This window comes from Carassius gibelio, chromosome B9, assembly GCF_023724105.1.
Source record: "Carassius gibelio isolate Cgi1373 ecotype wild population from Czech Republic chromosome B9, carGib1.2-hapl.c, whole genome shotgun sequence".
In the NCBI taxonomy this organism is placed as follows: Eukaryota; Metazoa; Chordata; class Actinopteri; order Cypriniformes; family Cyprinidae; genus Carassius; species Carassius gibelio.
The window spans coordinates 2,586,101-2,604,906 of NC_068404.1; the positions used below are offsets into that span (position 1 = coordinate 2,586,101).

Below are 18,806 nucleotides of genomic sequence, written 5' to 3' on the forward strand. Positions count from 1 at the left end.
ACTCAGATTTGAGCAATGAACACTACATCCAAACACTCAACTCATGAAAAAAGCAGACTTTAGTATACTTTTAAAAGAGTTCTTCTTGTGAAAGTAATATTATTTATTGCAATTAAGTTCAAATGTATTATAATTACATTTTCTATTAAACACAACTTGCTGAACTCTAGAGAGTGATTTAATGGCTCATCTGTGTAAGAATCAAGTACATCTTTATGTGTAATTCAATAATTACTTCTATTGTGTTTGCATTTATGATGAACTCAAATATGCTTTAATGCAATTTCTGTTCAAACTGGTGGGTCACGTATTTAAATATATTAGACTGGATGCATTAAAAATGTCCAGTCATTTATTAATAAAGACAGTGGTTATTAAAGTCCTGACCAAACAGCATGTCTTATCTGTTATTCATGCATAAACGCATTTTACTTTAACACGGAGTAAATACCAGTCCACTGCATAATTACTGTGTTAGTGTACTGCAACATATTGCTAATGCTTTGTAATGTGTGTAATTAGCGTAGGTTCACTGTATTTTTGCATACAATTTATACAGTATTTGCTAAACATGATCTTACAGGATAAACATATACAAATAAAAACTATTAAAAAGTGTTGATTCACTTGTCTCTCTTCAGGTATCGATCAAATCCTGATTGACTTTCTTTCTTCTGTAGAACATTCAATATTTTGTCACTTGTGGTAAGCTTTGACTTCTACTGAACAAAACATTTAACACTTAAAAAAATCTTCATGTTGCACAGAAGAAATCAATTCATACAGGTTTGGAACGCCAAAAGGGTGCATCAAATTAAAATTAGTGTTAAAAAATGGCAAAAATAAATGAATAGAGGTTAGTGTTTAGATGTGATTTAGTCCAGTGTTACCAGCTTTTATTAAGTGACTTTTCAGATCACTTTTGAGATTTGGTTTGGTGCTTACACTGCACATAGTGTGACCTACTAAACATACCTATATAAAATAAAGTAATTAAGAATAGTATAAATAGTACTATTGCACTTTTAATAATTTTCATATAATAATACAAAAAGTGTGTATTAAATAAAATTAAAATGATTTTACAGTAGGCCCTAAACTGAAAATACAATGCTAATACTTAAATCAGAAAGCTTTTATTTTGGCGGGTTGCTAGCAAGTAAGCATGTTTTATCAGTTTTAGCGCCGTCCGTGAATGAATGAAATGCCGCAGTTTTGCATTTGAAATGGTAGAACATAGCCAATATTTATGCTTTCAGTTTGATTATGAATTTTACAGTATTACAAAACACTGTGATTGTGCATTATTTATTTTTTTACTTCTTATATGTGACTTATTTACCCAGCACATTTCTTAAGTTGGTCGTGCATGTGAATGAAATGAAATGAAAACAGTTTCATGGGGAATTTGGCTGTCCAGTATGTCAGTAGAAGAGAAGCAAACAAATGTAAAAGGCTGACACTAGGAAGAATGTACACAACTGTTTATAAGTAGCGTATGGCATCATCGTGGTCACTTTTAGCGTCTTTCCGAGCAGACTGTAGCCGCTTCCATTGACTGTATTTAGTAACAGTGGTCTAGTCTGTGGTCAGGATCTATGACGTGGCCTAATTGCCTAATCTGCTGTCTTACTTTGGGTTCTGTCAGCCAGCAGCTTCTCATCAGACAGGCGAAGCTGTCCGGGCAGCTACTGGGAATCGTCAGTCTCTGAAAACACACATGAATCAGGTCATAAACCATGCTGCAGACACTAAATCAGTCACACGGCCGACAGAAACCCCCTCTACCTCGCTCTTCTCCACCACCAGCCAGGCCACCTGCAGCCCCTCCAGACCTTTGAAGGGAATCTCACGCGTCAGCATCTCCCACAGGACCTGAAAGAAACCCACAGCTATATGAAACAGACCCAATGCATCAACCAACTGACTACACCGTGCAACCACACACTCAAAAAATGAGACCTAATTTTTTTTACATGTTTTTCTCAACTTATCTTGATGGTTCAGTTCAAACCTCATTTTTATTAATATATTAGATCTAAATGTATTTATTTCCCTAAAACCAAAAAACAGTTGTGCAAAGTAAGAAGATTATTTACTGTAAAGACCATATAACATACTAAATCAATATACTGCATATACTTCAGCCACAAGCCAAAATATGGGTCAATATAATATTTTTGGCTTTTTACAAATTTACCACCAAAAACAAACATTACATTTCCAATAATATGTCAAACTAAAAACATGATAATTAATGTTTAATTTAAATCACCTAATAAGTAAAGACAATATAAAGTGCTTAATAATTATTGAGATGTCATTTTTATATGCATCACATTTTATGTCATGGACTATCAAAATAATAATAATAATAATAATAATAATACTGATGTTGCATCCAAAATAAAAGTTTTTGTTTACATAATAAATGTGTGTGTACTGTGTATATTATTATGTATATATAAATACACACACATGCATGTATACATTTCAGAAAAATATGTTACTTTTATATATTAAATATATTTATATATGATATAAATTATATTATAATAAATATATACATGTAAATATTTTCAAAATATATACTGTATCTGTGTTTATTTATATATATAGATAACAAATATACACAGTACACACACATTTATTATGTAAACAAAAACTTTTATTTTGGATGTGATTTATCACTGAGTAATCATTTGACAGGACTAAATAATATAAATAATAATAATACAAATGTAAAAAGATATGTAGTATGTGTTCTGCACATCAACGATCTGGTGTCAAGAGAAAATACTATTTAAACGAGTTTGGACTGAGTTTTGTTTTAAATCAATAAATGACGCAGTCCTTTCACTTTTTCAGTGCAAGCTAGGGGTGGGTGATATAGCCTCAAAATGAAATAACTTGAAAAGTTTTTGACTGTAAAGCTCTAAGCTTGAGTTAAGATGCATGCAAAAATCAAAAAAAAAAAAAAAAAAAAACAGAAAAATCAAATTTTTATTTAAAAAATGTATATTTAAAAAAAAAGAAACATTTATGCATTTAGCAGACACTTTTATCCAAAGCGACTTACATTGCATTCAGGCTAACAATTTTTACCTATCATGTGTTCCTGGGGAATCGAACCCACAACCAACTTCAGTGACTATGTGTGATTTAGTAGCAAATTGAAATTAAGTTTGATACTTTACTTACTTCATACACAAAAAAAGTGTACAATTCTAACAAAATCCGATTTCTTGATGATATGATGTTTTATTTTAGTGATTTTATCATTTCAGAATATAGACAAAAAGTAGAACCGAATGACTAATAAGCCAATAAGCGCTCCTCGGCTGCTGTCTACGGGATATAATTGTATAATATAATATACTGTATAATTTTTACGTAAAAGTATATTTTGGCCATCCCAATAAAAATAACAATCAAACTGAATCATTTTAGAGCTTGAAAGTGCTGGAAATAGTTGTGAAATGCTTGAAAGTCATTAAAAAGTGCTTGAATATCTCTCAAAAGGTTGTGCAAACCCTGACATGAATAATATAATGCATGTAAAAATGTATGGTGGTATTATTGTAGACGGTCTGAAGCACTGATGTTCACACACTCACCACGCCGTACGAGTACGTGTCGCAGGTCTCAGACGCTGGGAGGCTCTGGATGACTTCAGGGGCCATCCAGGGAAACGTGCCCACCAGAGACATGTGGGTGGTGTGCGAATGAAACTTAGACGCCCCGAAATCACAGATCTGAGGACACGGAGAATCCAATTAATCAGCAGATCTCGCAATAAGGGTTCATTTCTCATGTTTGACTGATAAAATGACAGCCTGGATCTTGGATATGTACCTTGAGGACTGAATCTGCTGTCAACACAACTGGAACGAAAACACAGGTTGAGCAGGTCAGAGGAAATACAGCATACACACACAGCATTCAATTATTATTTATTTGACAAAAGTTAACAGTTTGGAAATGTAATAGGTTACAGATTACAAGTTATCCTATTTATGTGTAAATGCAATAAGTAGTGCAACTATTTCAATTACTTAATTAAAGTATAATGTAACTGATTACATTTGATTCATTTTGGATTACTTTTCTAAACTTCTAACAAATGTGTTCAATTGTTAATCATTTAAAGCAGACAGAGTTAAGCATACATTAGTGTTTAACACTGATTACAACTACTAATCTTCACTTGAATTATAACATTTTAATTATACACAAGTTTTCTCAGTAACTGATTACAGTTACACTTTATTTTTAAGGTGTCCTTGTTACAATATAAAATAAATATACATTTAATTACTGAGTAATATAAACTGACTTGTGCACTTTATACGTGGTGAGGGTTTGTCTTAGGGTTACTTGCGTGTTATTATGCATAATTGATTGTTATTATAAATTTAAGTACATGTAACAAGGACACCTTAAAATTACATTTATTTTTTTGTAATTTAATGATGTACTTGCATTGCATGTAACTAATTATTCCACAAACCGTTTCGGGACTTGAGGTCTCTGTGAATGACTGTAAACGGTGCTTCTGCGTGCAGATAATGCATGCCTATGAGAGAAAACACACAACTTGAGAAAGAGCAGAGCTTGATTTTGTAGGAGCAGTTATTAAAACAACAACATCAGTTGCTACCAATGTTTCTCAGTGTATATGAACACACAGTAAATGTGCTTACAGTAGTGCATTTACAACGGAGGACACATTTAAACGCAGAAATGTGAAGCTTGTAATTTTGTTAGTGTGCTGATGACCCTTTCCGAACTTGTGGTTAAACATTATGCACTCAGTTCTTGTCCGGTGTCGTTTGCTCCATGTAAACACTGATTTATGAATACAGACTGAAAGCAAACGGGTCCATTTCTAACAGATTTGTCCGATTAGATATAACTTTGCAGAGACAAGATTGGTAATTGGTTATATATCACACCAGCATCATATTGCCATGTGTAATGTTAACCCAAACATCAGAGCGCAGTTCATGCGTCAAACTCTCAGTGTTTCTTCAAGAGGCTCAAACATGAATGTAAACACCTTGTTTCCCCTTACAGGTCAAGTCCGGTCAGAGAAACAGCTTATTTAACACGATAATGAGGTGATTAATTTAAAGATAGTGATACATAACAAATATGTATGTCCTGTAAATAAGGTTAATATCTCATTTAGTTTGGCTCTAGTTTTGTATTTATTGCAGTGGTTCAGACTACTACAGAAATTAATAATCACATTTAAAATAAAACGGCATAGTCTTCACTGTAAGAATTAAACTTTTTTGTTTCTTAAAGCTACAGAAATCCTTCACTCAAGAGCAGTGTGTGATTATAGATTTGTCTTTTGTTGTTTGATTAATAAGCACACAGTCGCAGCAGGAAAATAGCCCACTGTCACTTTAAGAGCCGCACGCAAAAAACATGAGTAAATATACTTAGATAAATAAGGCACATTCAACTTTGCAAATGTCACGTTAAATTATTTTAATGATATGCCCGGGGATTTGGGCTTTTTTACGGAGGAACGAAAGTGCAGCGCTGCAAAAGTGGGCAGAATGGGGCGCAATAATCATGCATCATATTAGAGCCTGTTCTCCAACAAAAAAACAACCATATAGGTCGTTTGTGCAAGCACCTTATTATGACCAATATTTGCGTTATAAAGTTAAGCGCCCTCTAGCGGGCGTAAAAATAATGACAGTATCGCGTTGCGTATGTCGTCATGAAATGACGTATAACGTCATTACCAATCAAAACGCACGTTTATTTAAATGCAATGTGTGGGCGTTTTACACCGATCTCACAGTATTTCCTACATATTTTACTACTGTAGGTGGCTTATTCGTTTGAATGACCACACCTAACCCCACCCCTAAACCTAACCCTCACAGAAATCATGCTAAATTATGATTTATTGAGCACATGCATTTTCGTTCACGTCTGTTACCCGGGATCGAACCCATGATAGCATGATTACATATCAACGTATAACGCAATAATCTACTAACTGAGCTACACGAAACGCAAACCAGAGGGCAAATAAAAGAGTACAAAACATTAATATGAAAACGACCTTTTGCCGATAGGGGCGCAATTGTAGTATACGCTCTGATGGGTCGTATTTCAGGGATTTCGACAAATGACCTATACGAGAGTATTGGTTGGAGGGCAGGTTGTCATATTATTATTAATCATTAATAATAATGCGATTAAGCTAATAAGGCGTTTAAGCTAATTTTAAGCTTTATCATTGTTCTTTTGTTGTTTTTGATTGCTTCCATTGTACTCATTTGTAAGTCGCTTTGGATAAAAGTGTCTGCTAAATGAATATTTGTATTGTAAATAATTGTTTTATATAGATAAATTGAAACGGTTTTACGGATAAATTGCACAGCCATAGCTGGAAGTTAAAGTTAATTAAAATGTAATAATGTTAACAGCCATGCTGGCCTTCACTAGTTTAAGCTAGTCACTAACAGCTTAGCAGCACCAAAAACCCACTAATATCACAAAAACACCAGCGTGACCAGGATGATCTGAACCACACACTTCTAATGTGTTCTTGTCCTTATTACCAACGTAACCATTTCTGCTAGGTTTCCACTGTAAGTGTGTTTTATTGTGCATTTAGAGCATTCAGTCTGTCTTTTTTGAATACGGTATATGCACCTTTAGCGATGTCCATTGCCCAGGTCATAATCTGCTTCATACTGATGTCTTCACTCTCAGCGCTGGACAGATAGTCGAACAGAGATCCACCGCTGGCGTACTCTAACATAACACACACACACACACACACACACACACACACGTACAGAATGTAAATTAAAATGCAAAAAACCTCTATGAAAACTATTAAATGTTGTATTGGGCAGTAGTTTAACATATCACTGTTAGTATTAGTTGTCATCAAGCACTGTGCCATGTTTACCACAATATCCTGAGCTCAATTACATCATCTAAAATAATCTGGACAATCCTAACACCAGATAAGATTACATCTAATCAGTTCTATGTGCAAACACCAACAAACACTCACATCTACGGCACGCAGGGCAGGAGGAAACACAACTGTGATGGTACATGTTTGCATGGCACAGTACATGTTTAAAGGCATCAGGCAACAGATCCTAGGTTAAAATATTAAATGTCAAAATAATTTCAAACTCTGACTGACACCACTGTTTGCTGAAAAAACAAACATATCAGAGCTCCCTGAGCTATGGACCTTGACCTCTTTTCAAGACACACCTAATTTTAGAGTTATTTCATCATAAATTCAACATTACTGACAACAGAGGAGAGGCATCATTATCTTCTCCTGCAACAAACTGATGTGCAGCTTTCTCAGTCATAAATAATTTCAATAAACTTGGTAAAAATAAATAAAATTTTTATAACAAATAAAAATTATATAAATATATATATATATAAATTGACCTTCAGAAGGCATTCTGATATACTGATTAACTGTCTTATTATTATTATCAGTATTATTATTATCTTATATATTATCAGTATTATTATTATTATCAATATTTGTGTGAACTTAGCTTTTGCTGATTTGTTTTTTCCAGAAATAATAATTTCCTTAATAATATATATATATATATATATATATATATATATATATATATATATATATATATATATATATATATATATATATATAGTGCTGTTGCATCCAAAATAAATGTTTTTGTTTACATAATAAATGTATGTGTACTGTGTACTGTGTATATTTATATATATGTATATATAAACACACAAGCATGCATGTATACATTTCAGAATTTTTTTAAAATATATTAATTTATAATATAAATTTTATGAATATAAATATAGACATGTAAATAAATGTAAATATTTTCGCGATTAATCGTTTGACAGCACTAAATATATATACACACACACAGTGTTCCTAGAAGAATGCAAACTACTCAAATACAGACACATACCTCTAACGTATGACTGCAGTCTGCATCTGTTAATATTCATGAATACTGTATGTTTAGGTCACTGTGAGTACACATCATATAATGGTCAGATTATCAGGTTCAAACAGAGAAAGGGGAAATTAATAACATCACTGACTAGGCTGAGCTGGTCATAAACAGCACCTTGACCTGCTCTTATTACATTTACTTTTCATAAAGAGAGACTCAATAGTCTCTCAGTACTGCAGACTATTTACACGGCGCTTTATGATCGTTTACAATCACCGCAGATTCATTTGAGTTATTACAGCAGAACCAGACTATGACAGACGCTTTCAAACATGTCATGGAGAAACAGCATTACCTCAATCTAGCTCATTAAGACCTGAACGTTACTCAATCTTGATATATGTGGGACAAAAGTGGTGGGATTTCATCATTATATGATTTATTTAAAACTAAACACGTTCAATATGTACAGTAATAATTATTTTACATATGGTTGAAACATGTTGACACAAATAGTAAAACAGTTTGTGTGTATACACAATATACTATATATTAACAGATACAACTTTAAATAAAAAAAAAATATTAGTATGTTTAAATTATCATTAACTAAGATTAATAAATGCTTCAGAAGTAACTTATGTTAACAATTTAATTTAACCTAATGTTAACCTTATTATAAAGTGTGACCATTTCATTGTGTGATTTAATAAACCAGAGGCCAGTAACTCATCCCAGACATGCTGAAGAAAAATAAACGGAGGATATTGGTTTATTACAGGTTTTTTTGCTTATTCTAATCCAAAAGCAAACAGAAACAATCTGAGATAAACTGAGAAATTAGCATTTCCGGGAGGAAGTACCATTGCCTCCAATTCAGCAAACACAAAAACTAATCATAAGACAGAGACAGAAATTAATATCATGTAATATAGACAGAGAAACATACTAATATCACTTTCACTTTCACTCACTTTCACTTTAATAAACGCTGTGTTTCAGAGCGAAGAGTCGTGTTGGACTGACCTGTAACAATCCCATAGTTGGGCGCTTCCAGAATCGCTCCATAAAACTGGATAATGTTTCGATGACTGAGGACACTTAAAATCTCTGCCTGGAAATACAGCCAACACAAAGAACACAACGATATCAAAAAGAGAAAATATTCATGTTAAATGTTCAATACATCCTTCCCTAATGTAATACAAAAATGTGTCATTGCAGATAATGACACTGTTAGCACAATTTAACCCTATTGTGTCATTTTTGATAATGCATTTCTAAGGGCTCTAAATGATCAACACAATCAAAACTTTGATGATAAACGTGTTTTATGCAGTTTACAACATGCCTTCAGTCGTCTGATTGATAGTTTATACTTTTAAACTTATTTTGTGTAAAATTGTAAACCTGTCAGATTTCATCATGATTGATTGATTCATGATTTTACAATTAGATTCGATATGATTCATGCTTTTTTTATGATATTTTAGACAAATTATAAATTAAATGTGTCATTTTATTATTGCTTAGACAAAATTCTGCATGTTTCTTTGTGAAATTTAAATATAACACTATACTAATATATAGTAGTATAGGTCGACAGATATATCGGTCGACCGATATATCGGGCCGATATTTGTCATTTTTTTTAATATATTGCATCGGCCGATATCCATGTTTAATAGCGCCGATTTAAAGTCAGGCACGTCGGCGGTCAGCACCGTGTTATTGGTGCAGTGGAAAGTGCTGCTGCCGCATGTGAAGGACCCCAAGCCAAAACTTTTGGAAGCTTCAACAACAGTCCTGGGAGATAAAGGTAGTCGGAGAATCTCACTCTGTAAATGGGGTGGAGAAGTTGGCAGCTCTCACAAACACTGTTTGTGAAAAAAAGCATGGTTTGATTCAGAAAATAACCATCCATTTAGGGATGTCAATATTCAATAATTTCCATGATCGATTAAATTAACGATCAGTTATTAACCTTAATGCTGCAAAATGTGCCTGCAGCGGTATTTCTATTATGTGCAAAACAACGTGGAAAAAAGCTTTCTCACCCCAATTAAAGGGGTTTTAGTTTGAATAAAATGCTAGTAGCAGGACCGTAAAATGAATAAATGTGATTATGATCGTTTGATAAACTGTTTCCTGTAAAGGAGACCGCTGAATGCGCCTCTCTGAATGGTTTCGTGGTGGTCATTGTTGTATTTTAAAACGCAATTGCAAATGTTTTCAAATGATACTTTGCATAAAAAATTTAATTATCCACGCGTGGTTGTGCTGCGCAGTCAGTGAACCGCTTTTTTCACATCAAACATTTTATGCAAGTATTATGACCATAACTTTTTGTTTGATCCTCTTCTTCTAAATATTCGATTTTGAATTTTCTCATTTTGCACATATCCAAATGTTTCCATATTCGCAATGTATCTGAATGTTAAACTATAATATTTGTTATTTTTTTAATATAAACTAGACGGAAAAGATCATCCTCTTCACATGAGCAAAAATGTCCTGTGCATAACATCAGAGTGGACCGGACTATTTAAACTGACCAGTGTAACTTTTTATGTGTTTGGTTGACTCTACTTTATTTTAATAATGAACAGACTGGGATATAAGTTTGAAATAAGAATGCACTTTAGATGTTCTGTGTCATTTACACCAAACACAACTGTTGCTGGTTGCTAGTGTGTTTGAAGCACTACTATTATTTATTTTTTATACATATATTTTTTAATATATTTTTTTCAGTTTAATTGATTTTTATTCATAAAATTGTATTTATCTTATTTAAATGTATATTTAAGTTTACATTTATGTTCCAACAGCACATATCGGCCATCGGCTGACCCTGACCTCTAAACATCGGCTATAGAAAAGCCCATATCGGTCGATCTCTATATAGTACTTGCTAATATATGCTCTTTTGTTGGTTTTGATTGCTCCAATTGTCCTCATTTGTAAATCACTTTGGATTAGGGATGTCAACGATTAATCGATGATCGATTAATTGTCGATAAGAGATGCAATCGATTAAGGCTATCGATGGTCTGTTAACCGATTCAATGTTGGGCTGCGTGCGGCTCATGCGCACTCAACACGTGCGAGCGGCTGTGAGTGACAGTGACGATATATAAAAGCATCATCATTCATTCACAATGTACAAATTAAGCTTTTAATGTGATTTAAACTTTAAAGTACATTAAAATAGAAACAACATAAAAGTTCTTCAACATTAAATGCAATAGAAATGTAGTTACTAATCATTTCATCAGATAACTGTTTTATATCGTGCGCTTTGCAGGGCTGCGGGACACAGTGACAGGACAGGTAGTCTATTCATTCCTACAACTTGTTAATTCATTCCTACGAATTATTAATTTGGCAATTGTCCATGTTTCATTAATTTTGTTCCCTAAATAACCCATGATTTAAGTGAAATAAGGGAACAAATTAATAAATCGAACGAATTCTTAATTCATGAAATCTTTAATTTCCCTTCCCATGTTTACCACAGTAAGAGATGCGAAAACAGTTATTAAAATCGAAAGATAATAAAATAAACCTGGGAAATTAGAGGGTTAGACTATGAAGATTTAGGAAAAGAAACGATGCCTAAATATACTGAATTTGTGGAAATTCGTGACCAACCGGCAAACCAGAACAATGCCGCGTAAATTATGGGGTCCAAAAGCATGGTCGCGATCTAACATTTTCCAGTTAACCTATTATTCCTCTAATAAACAAAGCTTTTATACCACACTTGTCATAATCAGATCTTATCATTTCTAAATAAATAATTGCTGGATTCAAAACAGCGATTAATAGGCGCTGTGACCGACACATTCCTGGAGCATTCACTGCTGTCACTAAACGGTGACGCCGAGCATCGTTCACAAGTTTCTGCATGGACCTGACTAGGGCACAGGTTCTAAGCCCTGGGACAAAATGGGATGCTTTAAGGAAAATTTATAGCCTACTAAGTAATAGGCCCAACATAAAAATAACAATTTGTTTTCATGTTTTTTTTTTTTTTTTAAATCGACTATGCGAAATATATCCGACTTAAATAATTAAGATTAACGGATTTAAAACAGAAGTGTGGGTGCTCCATAAGTTCACAAAAAAAAAAAAAAAAAAGGATGACAACGCATTCTGTTTGTTTGCTTTATTTTACAAGAGCACAAATCTTCTGTTTTTATTGTGAGTGTGCACAAATGAAAGTAAACACTTTTGCGGAAAATATATATTTTTTTTAATGTCTCAGCTGTTTCGATCGTGCCGGAGCCTGCTGCACACGTATATTCTAGCGATTCAAACTTACATCGCAGTCTGTTCATTATCAAAATAAAATGTCAACTAAACATTAAAAGGTTACACTGGTCAGTTTAAATAGACCGTAGTATACCGGTCCACTCTGCTGTTATGCCAAGGACGTTTTTGCTCATATGAAGAGGATCATCTTTTCCGTCTATATGCGAATGCGTGTTAAGTACAAGCCTAGTTTACATTATAAATAATAGTTTAACATTCAAATACATTGCGAATATGGAAACATTTCGATTTGTGCCGAATGAGACATGAGCAATAACCTCCAAATAAATCTAGCCAAAGCCGCGCTCGCTCATCCTCGTCTGCACGCATGCACGGTCACGATCTAATGCGCTGTATGCAGGATTTTTAAAAATCTGACATTTTCTAGGACAGAATCCAGCAGTATCAAATTAATGTGAGCAACTGTGTGTTTTGGCGCAGTCACACGCGCTCCACATTTCGGATAATTTTATACAATAATGTTAGTTGAAAACATTGCAATTGTGCTTTAAAATACAACAACGAGCACCACAAAACCATTTAAAGAGGCGCGTTCAGCGTTCTCCGTGCGGGATTGGAAACTGTCAACAAAGTAAAATGACCTCAAAAGTATTGCGCGCTCTCTTCATTTTATCAAATGATCATAATCGCATCTATTCATTTTATAATCCTGCTACTAGCATTTTATTCAGACTAAAACCTCTTTAATTCAAGTGAGAAAGCGTTTTGTGTGTGTGTGTGGCTTTTGCACATCCTGTCATACCGCTGACTGCGTGCCTGCAATAGACGCATTTTGCAGTATTATGGTTAACGATTAATCGATTAATTGATCGTTAATTTAAACGACGATCGATCATGGAAATAATCGAAATTTGACATCCCTACTTTGGATAAAAGCCAAAATTAAAATATAATGTTAACGTGAGTAACAAAACATAAAAAAACTACTAATCATTACATCCCTAAACAACTGATATCTATATGCATTTTATGTAAACAAACTTTTATACATTTGTAAAGATCATTCTGATATGTCATTTGTTCATATAAATATCAGCAACAGCTCAGTTTGGGTCTCTAAGTAAACTTAAGGTGATTTCTGCTCCTCAGATATGAGCTAAAGATTCTCCTTTATTACACTATATGACCCATAAAAGCCTTATTTATCAAATATGACCACATAAGATTTGATTAAATTAAATATTTTTGGGTGAGCTCTATATGAAGTGAATCATATAAATATTAAGTGTATGATACTTGTGTGATTTTTAGAGCTGTCAAATGATTAATTGCGATTAATCGCATCCAAAATAAAGGTTTTTGTTTACATAATGTGTGTGCTGTGAATATTTATAATGTATTTAGCATTAACAAATACATAATAATAAACATACTACACAGTTCACACACATATCTATTATTACATATCTATTACTCCATCGCCCGACGCGTAAGTGCTACGTTAGCCGAAGGTAAAGTGCACACTCATTGTTTGCCTGGTGCTCGTGTTCTCGATGTTTCTGCGCAGATACCCGTGATCCTGAAGGACGACGAGAGCCCCAGAGCGGTCGTGCTTCACGCCGGTGTTAACGACACCACGCTGCGGCAGACGGAGACGCTGAAGAGGCACTTCAGGAGCCTGATCGAGACGGTTCGCAGCACGACGCCCACGGCGACGATCGTCGTGTCAGGACCACTGCCCACGTATCGACGAGGACACGAAAGGTTCAGTAGACTTTTTGCTTTAAATGAATGGTTGTTGTCATGGTGTAAAGAACAGAAACTGCTATTTGTTAATAACTGGAATCTTTTCTAGGAGCGTCCTAGACTGTTTCGCGCTGATGGATTACACCCCAGCAAAATCGGAGCGGAGCTGCTCTCTGACAACATCTCCAGGACACTTCGCTCCATGTGACTAGTAAGACAATTCTCAAATAACCATTATGATGAGTTTTGTTCCACCCGCTTAAATGCTAAAAGTACTTGCGCTGTAAAAACTATTAAGACTGTGTCTGTTCCCCCGAATAGTGAGGTCAAAATATAAATATAATGTAGGATCTAGAAAAAATCTTATCGTAATTAAACCAGAAAAATGTAAAGTAAATGAACAAAAACAATTTTTTAAAGTTTGGGCTCATAAATATTAGATCACTCACACCAAAAGCAGTTATTGTAAATGAAATGATCACAGATAATAGTTTTGATTTACTCTGCTTGACTGAAACCTGGCTAAAACCAAATGATTATTTTGGTCTAAATGAGTCTACTCCACCAAACTATTGTTATAAGCATGAGCCCCGTCAGACTGGTCGTGGTGGAGGTGTTGCAACAATATATAGTGATATTCTCAGTGTTACCCAGAAAACAGGATACAGGTTTAACTCTTTTGAAATACTTCTGCTAAATGTTACTCTGTCAGACATGCAAAAGAAATCTAATGTATCTCTTGCTCTGGCTACTGTGTATAGACCACCAGGGCCGTATACAGAATTCCTAAAAGAATTTGCAGATTTCCTCTCAGACCTTCTGGTTACAGTTGATAAAGCGCTAATCGTGGGAGATTTTAATATTCACGTTGAAAATGCAAATGATACATTAGGACTTGCGTTTACTGACCTAATAAACTCCTTTGGAGTCAAGCAAAATGTCACCTGGCCAACTCATCGTTTTAATCATACACTAGATTTAATTACAGTATATTGCATGGAATCGATCTTACTGCTATAGATATCATACCTCAAAGTGATGATGCTACAGACCATTTCCTTGTATTGTGATGCTGCGTATAACTGATATTAACTATATGTCGCAGCGATACCATCTGGGCAGAACTATTGTTCCAGTCACCAAAGAAAGATTCGCAAATAACCTGCCTGATCTATCTCAACTGCTATTTGTACCCAAAAATACACATGAATTAGACAAAATTACTGACAACATGGGCACTATTTTCTCTAATACATTAGAAGCTGTTGCCCCAATCAAATTGAAAAAGGTTACTGTACCATGGTATAACAGTAATACTCACTCTCTCAAGAAAGTAACTCGTAGTCTTGAACGCAAATGGAGAAAAACTAACTTAGAAGATAAACTGCAGTGCTTTACAACCATAGGACAGGAAGAGCTAAATAAACTTATCACTGTATCTAAACCAACAACATGTTTATTAAATCCTGTACCCACTAAATTACTGAAAGAGCTGTTACCTGTAGCCGAAGAACCGCTTCTCAATATCATTTACTCATCGTTATCTTTAGGTCACGTCCCAAAACCATTCAAGCTGGCGGTTATTAAGCCTCTTATTAAGAAACCAAAACTAGATCCTAGTGTACTGGCAAATTATAGGCCTATTTCAAATCTTCCATTTATGTCTAAAATTTTAGAAAAAGTTGTATCTGCTCAATTGATCTCCTTCCTGCATAAAAATGATCTGTATGAAGAATTTCAGTCAGGTTTTAGGCCCCACCATAGCACAGAAACTGCACTTGTTAAAATAACACATGACCTGCTTCTTGCGTCAGACCAAGGCTGCATCTCATTTCTAGTTTTACTTGATCTTAGTGTGGCGTTCGACACCATAGATCATGACATACTCATAGATCGATTACAAAACTATACAGGTATTCAAGGGCAGGCTCTTAGATGGTTTAGATCCTACCTGTCCGATCGCTACCATTTTGTTTACTTAAATGAGGAGTCATCTCATTTATCATCAGTAAAATATGGAGTGCCACAAGGATCCGTCCTAGGTCCCCTTCTATTTTCAATATACATGTTGCCCCTTGGTAATATTATTAGAAAATACGGAATTAGCTTCCAGTGTTATGCTGATGATACTCAGCTATAATCTCAACAAGACCAGATGAAACTTCTAAATTATCTAAGCTAACAGAGTGTGTTAAAAATGTAAAAGATTGGATGACAAATAATTTTCTCCAATTAAATTCAGATAAGACAGAGATATTAATTATTGGACCAAAAAACACTACACAGAATCGTGTAGACTACAATCTGCAACTAGACGGATGTACTGTTACTTCCTCTACAGTCAGAAATCTGGGTGTTATATTAGACAGCAATTTGTCTTTTGAAAATCATATTTCCAATGTTACAAAAAATGCATTCTTCCATCTTAGAAACATTGCCAAGCTACGAAACATGTTATCTGTTTCTGATGCAGAAAAGCTAGTTCATGCATTCATGACCTCTAGACTGGACTATTGTAATGCACTTCTAGGTGGTTGTCCTGCTTCGTCAATAAACAAGCTACAGGTCGTCCAAAATTCAGCAGCTAGAGTCCTTACCAGGTCAAGAAAATATGATCATATTACCCCAATTTTACAGTCTCTGCACTGGCTACCTATTAAGTTCCGTATCAGTTACAAATTATCATTACTTACCTATAAGGCCCTAAAGGGTTTAGCTCCTGCGTATCTAACTAGCCTTCTACCGCGCTACAATCCATCACGCTCCCTAAGGTCACAAAACGCTGGACTTTTGGTCGTTCCTAGGATAGCAAAGTCCACTAAAGGAGGTAGAGCTTTCTCACATTTGGCTCCCAAACTCTGGAATAGACTTCCTGATAATGTTCGGGGTTCAGACACACTCTCTCTGTTTAAATCTAGATTAAAAACACATCTCTTTCGCCAAGCATTCAAATAATGTATCTTTTTAATTGTGAGTGCAGTTGCATCAAAGGTGCATTTTTATTCATTAGCTTGGGTTAAACTAATTTTACTTTGTTGGATCAGCAGCTATGCTAATGATGTCTGTATTTTGTTTCTATGTTTCGACACGGGATTTACATCCCGTGGTAACTAGGATTTACACAAGCTCCAGTCTGGATCCAGAACACCTGAGAAGAGATGATGCTGACCCTCAGAGGACCTCAGATGATGCTAACCCTGAATCAACAAACAGAACTAACAAATATTGCTAAATGTGTGACTGAATCATATAATAACTTAATTAATAATATTGATAGTTCATCGTCTAGCTGACTACGTCTTGTATTATTATTATTATTATTTTTATTTTTTCTAAAATCCTGTCAAATGTGCACAAACTACTAGCTACCACTAAATATTGTAGAAACATAATTTTCTGTAAAGTTGCTTTGTAACGATTTGTTTTGTAAAAAGCGCTATACAAATAAACTTGAATTGAATTGAATTGAATATTATGTAAACTACAACTTTTTCGGGATGCGATTAGTCGCGATTAATCATTTGAAAGGAGTAGTAATTTTTACAATCTTTTTAGGCAGTTCCTCCATCAAACTAATTTTTTATGTCGTTTTTTGGTACAATCCCAAACGCTACCAAAGCCATTACTCTCTAAAATCACTAGATGAAGAACAAAGACAACAATGAATCTAGCACTTCAAAGTAAATAGACACCCCAAAGACAAACACTGCACTCAGCTGAAACTAATATGACTTAATTACATGACAATTTTCTCTTAAAGACATAGTCTATGAATTTCAGTGCACAAAAGCGGCTGTGAGAGCGCGCGACTCTCTGTGCAATCGTGCTGCTCGGACTGGAGTCGACACACAGAGAGGCAATTAAAATGATTATCACTCTGACAATTAAAGCAAGTGTTTGAAAAGCTCTGGGCGACTCTCACTCCCACCTCTTTTTCAATCTTCAGAAGCTTTTTCACCGCCACCTCTTTGTCCTGCGAGAGCCAGCGGGCGCGATACACGCTCCCGAAACTCCCGCCGCCGCAGTTCTCGTAGAAGAGGATGTCATCGAATCTGATTTGCACAAAGGAGGCGCCCAGAGATGCCATGGCATAATGGCACTTAGAAACACACTTCTCTCCTGAAAGACCAAGAAAAGAGGACGGAGTGAGAAGAGAGCGAGGGATGAGGCTCCTCAGAGGAGAGATGTTGTGATTTGATCTGCCACTGAGAGAACTGCTCACTTCTACTCCAGTGAACACACACACACACACACACACACACACACACAGACACACACACACGCCGTGAGCTGTCAGACAGGATCCACTCAAGTGTTGCTCAAGTGTCACAGGCTGGTGTGAAGGTGACGTTTGGCGCTGTGTGTGTTTATTTGTTTTTGGGGCAGTTTGCATGCCCGTCCTGCTGGATAAGTTTAACACAGGCACATATTTAAAGATAAAGTTCACCCAAAAATGAAAATGTGCTCACCCTCAGGCCACTAGAGATGTAGATGAGTTTGTTTCTTCATCAGATTTTGAGAAATGTAGCGTTACATCACTTGCTCACCAGTTGATCCTCTGCAGTGAATGGGTGCCGTCAGAATGAGAGTCCAAACAGCTGATAAAAACATCACAATAATTCACTCCATCTTATGAAATAAAAAGCTGTGTTCTTTTAACTTTAAATCAACTTTTCTGGTTAAAATATAGTCTATAATCCATAATAACGCTTCCTACAGTGATAAAGTCAATCCACTGTTGTCCTCTAACATCAAAATCCACTGACTTATTTGTAGTGATTGACCGATATATCGCCAAGGCCGATATATCCGCCGATATTT

General features: G+C 35.0%; 1 protein-coding gene and 1 long non-coding RNA gene across 2 annotated transcripts in view; one reads left to right on the forward strand and one right to left on the reverse strand.

Annotated features, from left to right (window-relative positions):
- LOC127965262 (mitogen-activated protein kinase kinase kinase 20) overlaps positions 1-18,806 on the reverse strand; it is a 40,579-nt gene that overhangs the window by 18,905 nt on the left and 2,868 nt on the right. Inside the window, exons 2-9 of the mRNA XM_052565960.1 lie at positions 17,914-18,104; positions 8,988-9,075; positions 6,685-6,786; positions 4,511-4,576; positions 3,856-3,884; positions 3,618-3,755; positions 1,789-1,875; positions 1,634-1,708 (exon numbers count right to left, since the gene is read on the reverse strand). Coding sequence (XP_052421920.1) covers positions 1,634-1,708; positions 1,789-1,875; positions 3,618-3,755; positions 3,856-3,884; positions 4,511-4,576; positions 6,685-6,786; positions 8,988-9,075; positions 17,914-18,072 — 744 coding nt within the window. The 5' untranslated portion in view covers positions 18,073-18,104. The remainder of the gene's footprint in view (positions 1-1,633; positions 1,709-1,788; positions 1,876-3,617; positions 3,756-3,855; positions 3,885-4,510; positions 4,577-6,684; positions 6,787-8,987; positions 9,076-17,913; positions 18,105-18,806) is intronic.
- LOC127965265 (uncharacterized) lies at positions 13,752-17,238 on the forward strand. Its single transcript, XR_008155270.1, has 3 exons — positions 13,752-14,003; positions 14,095-14,196; positions 17,100-17,238. It is a non-coding gene; the product is annotated as an uncharacterized LOC127965265 (long non-coding RNA).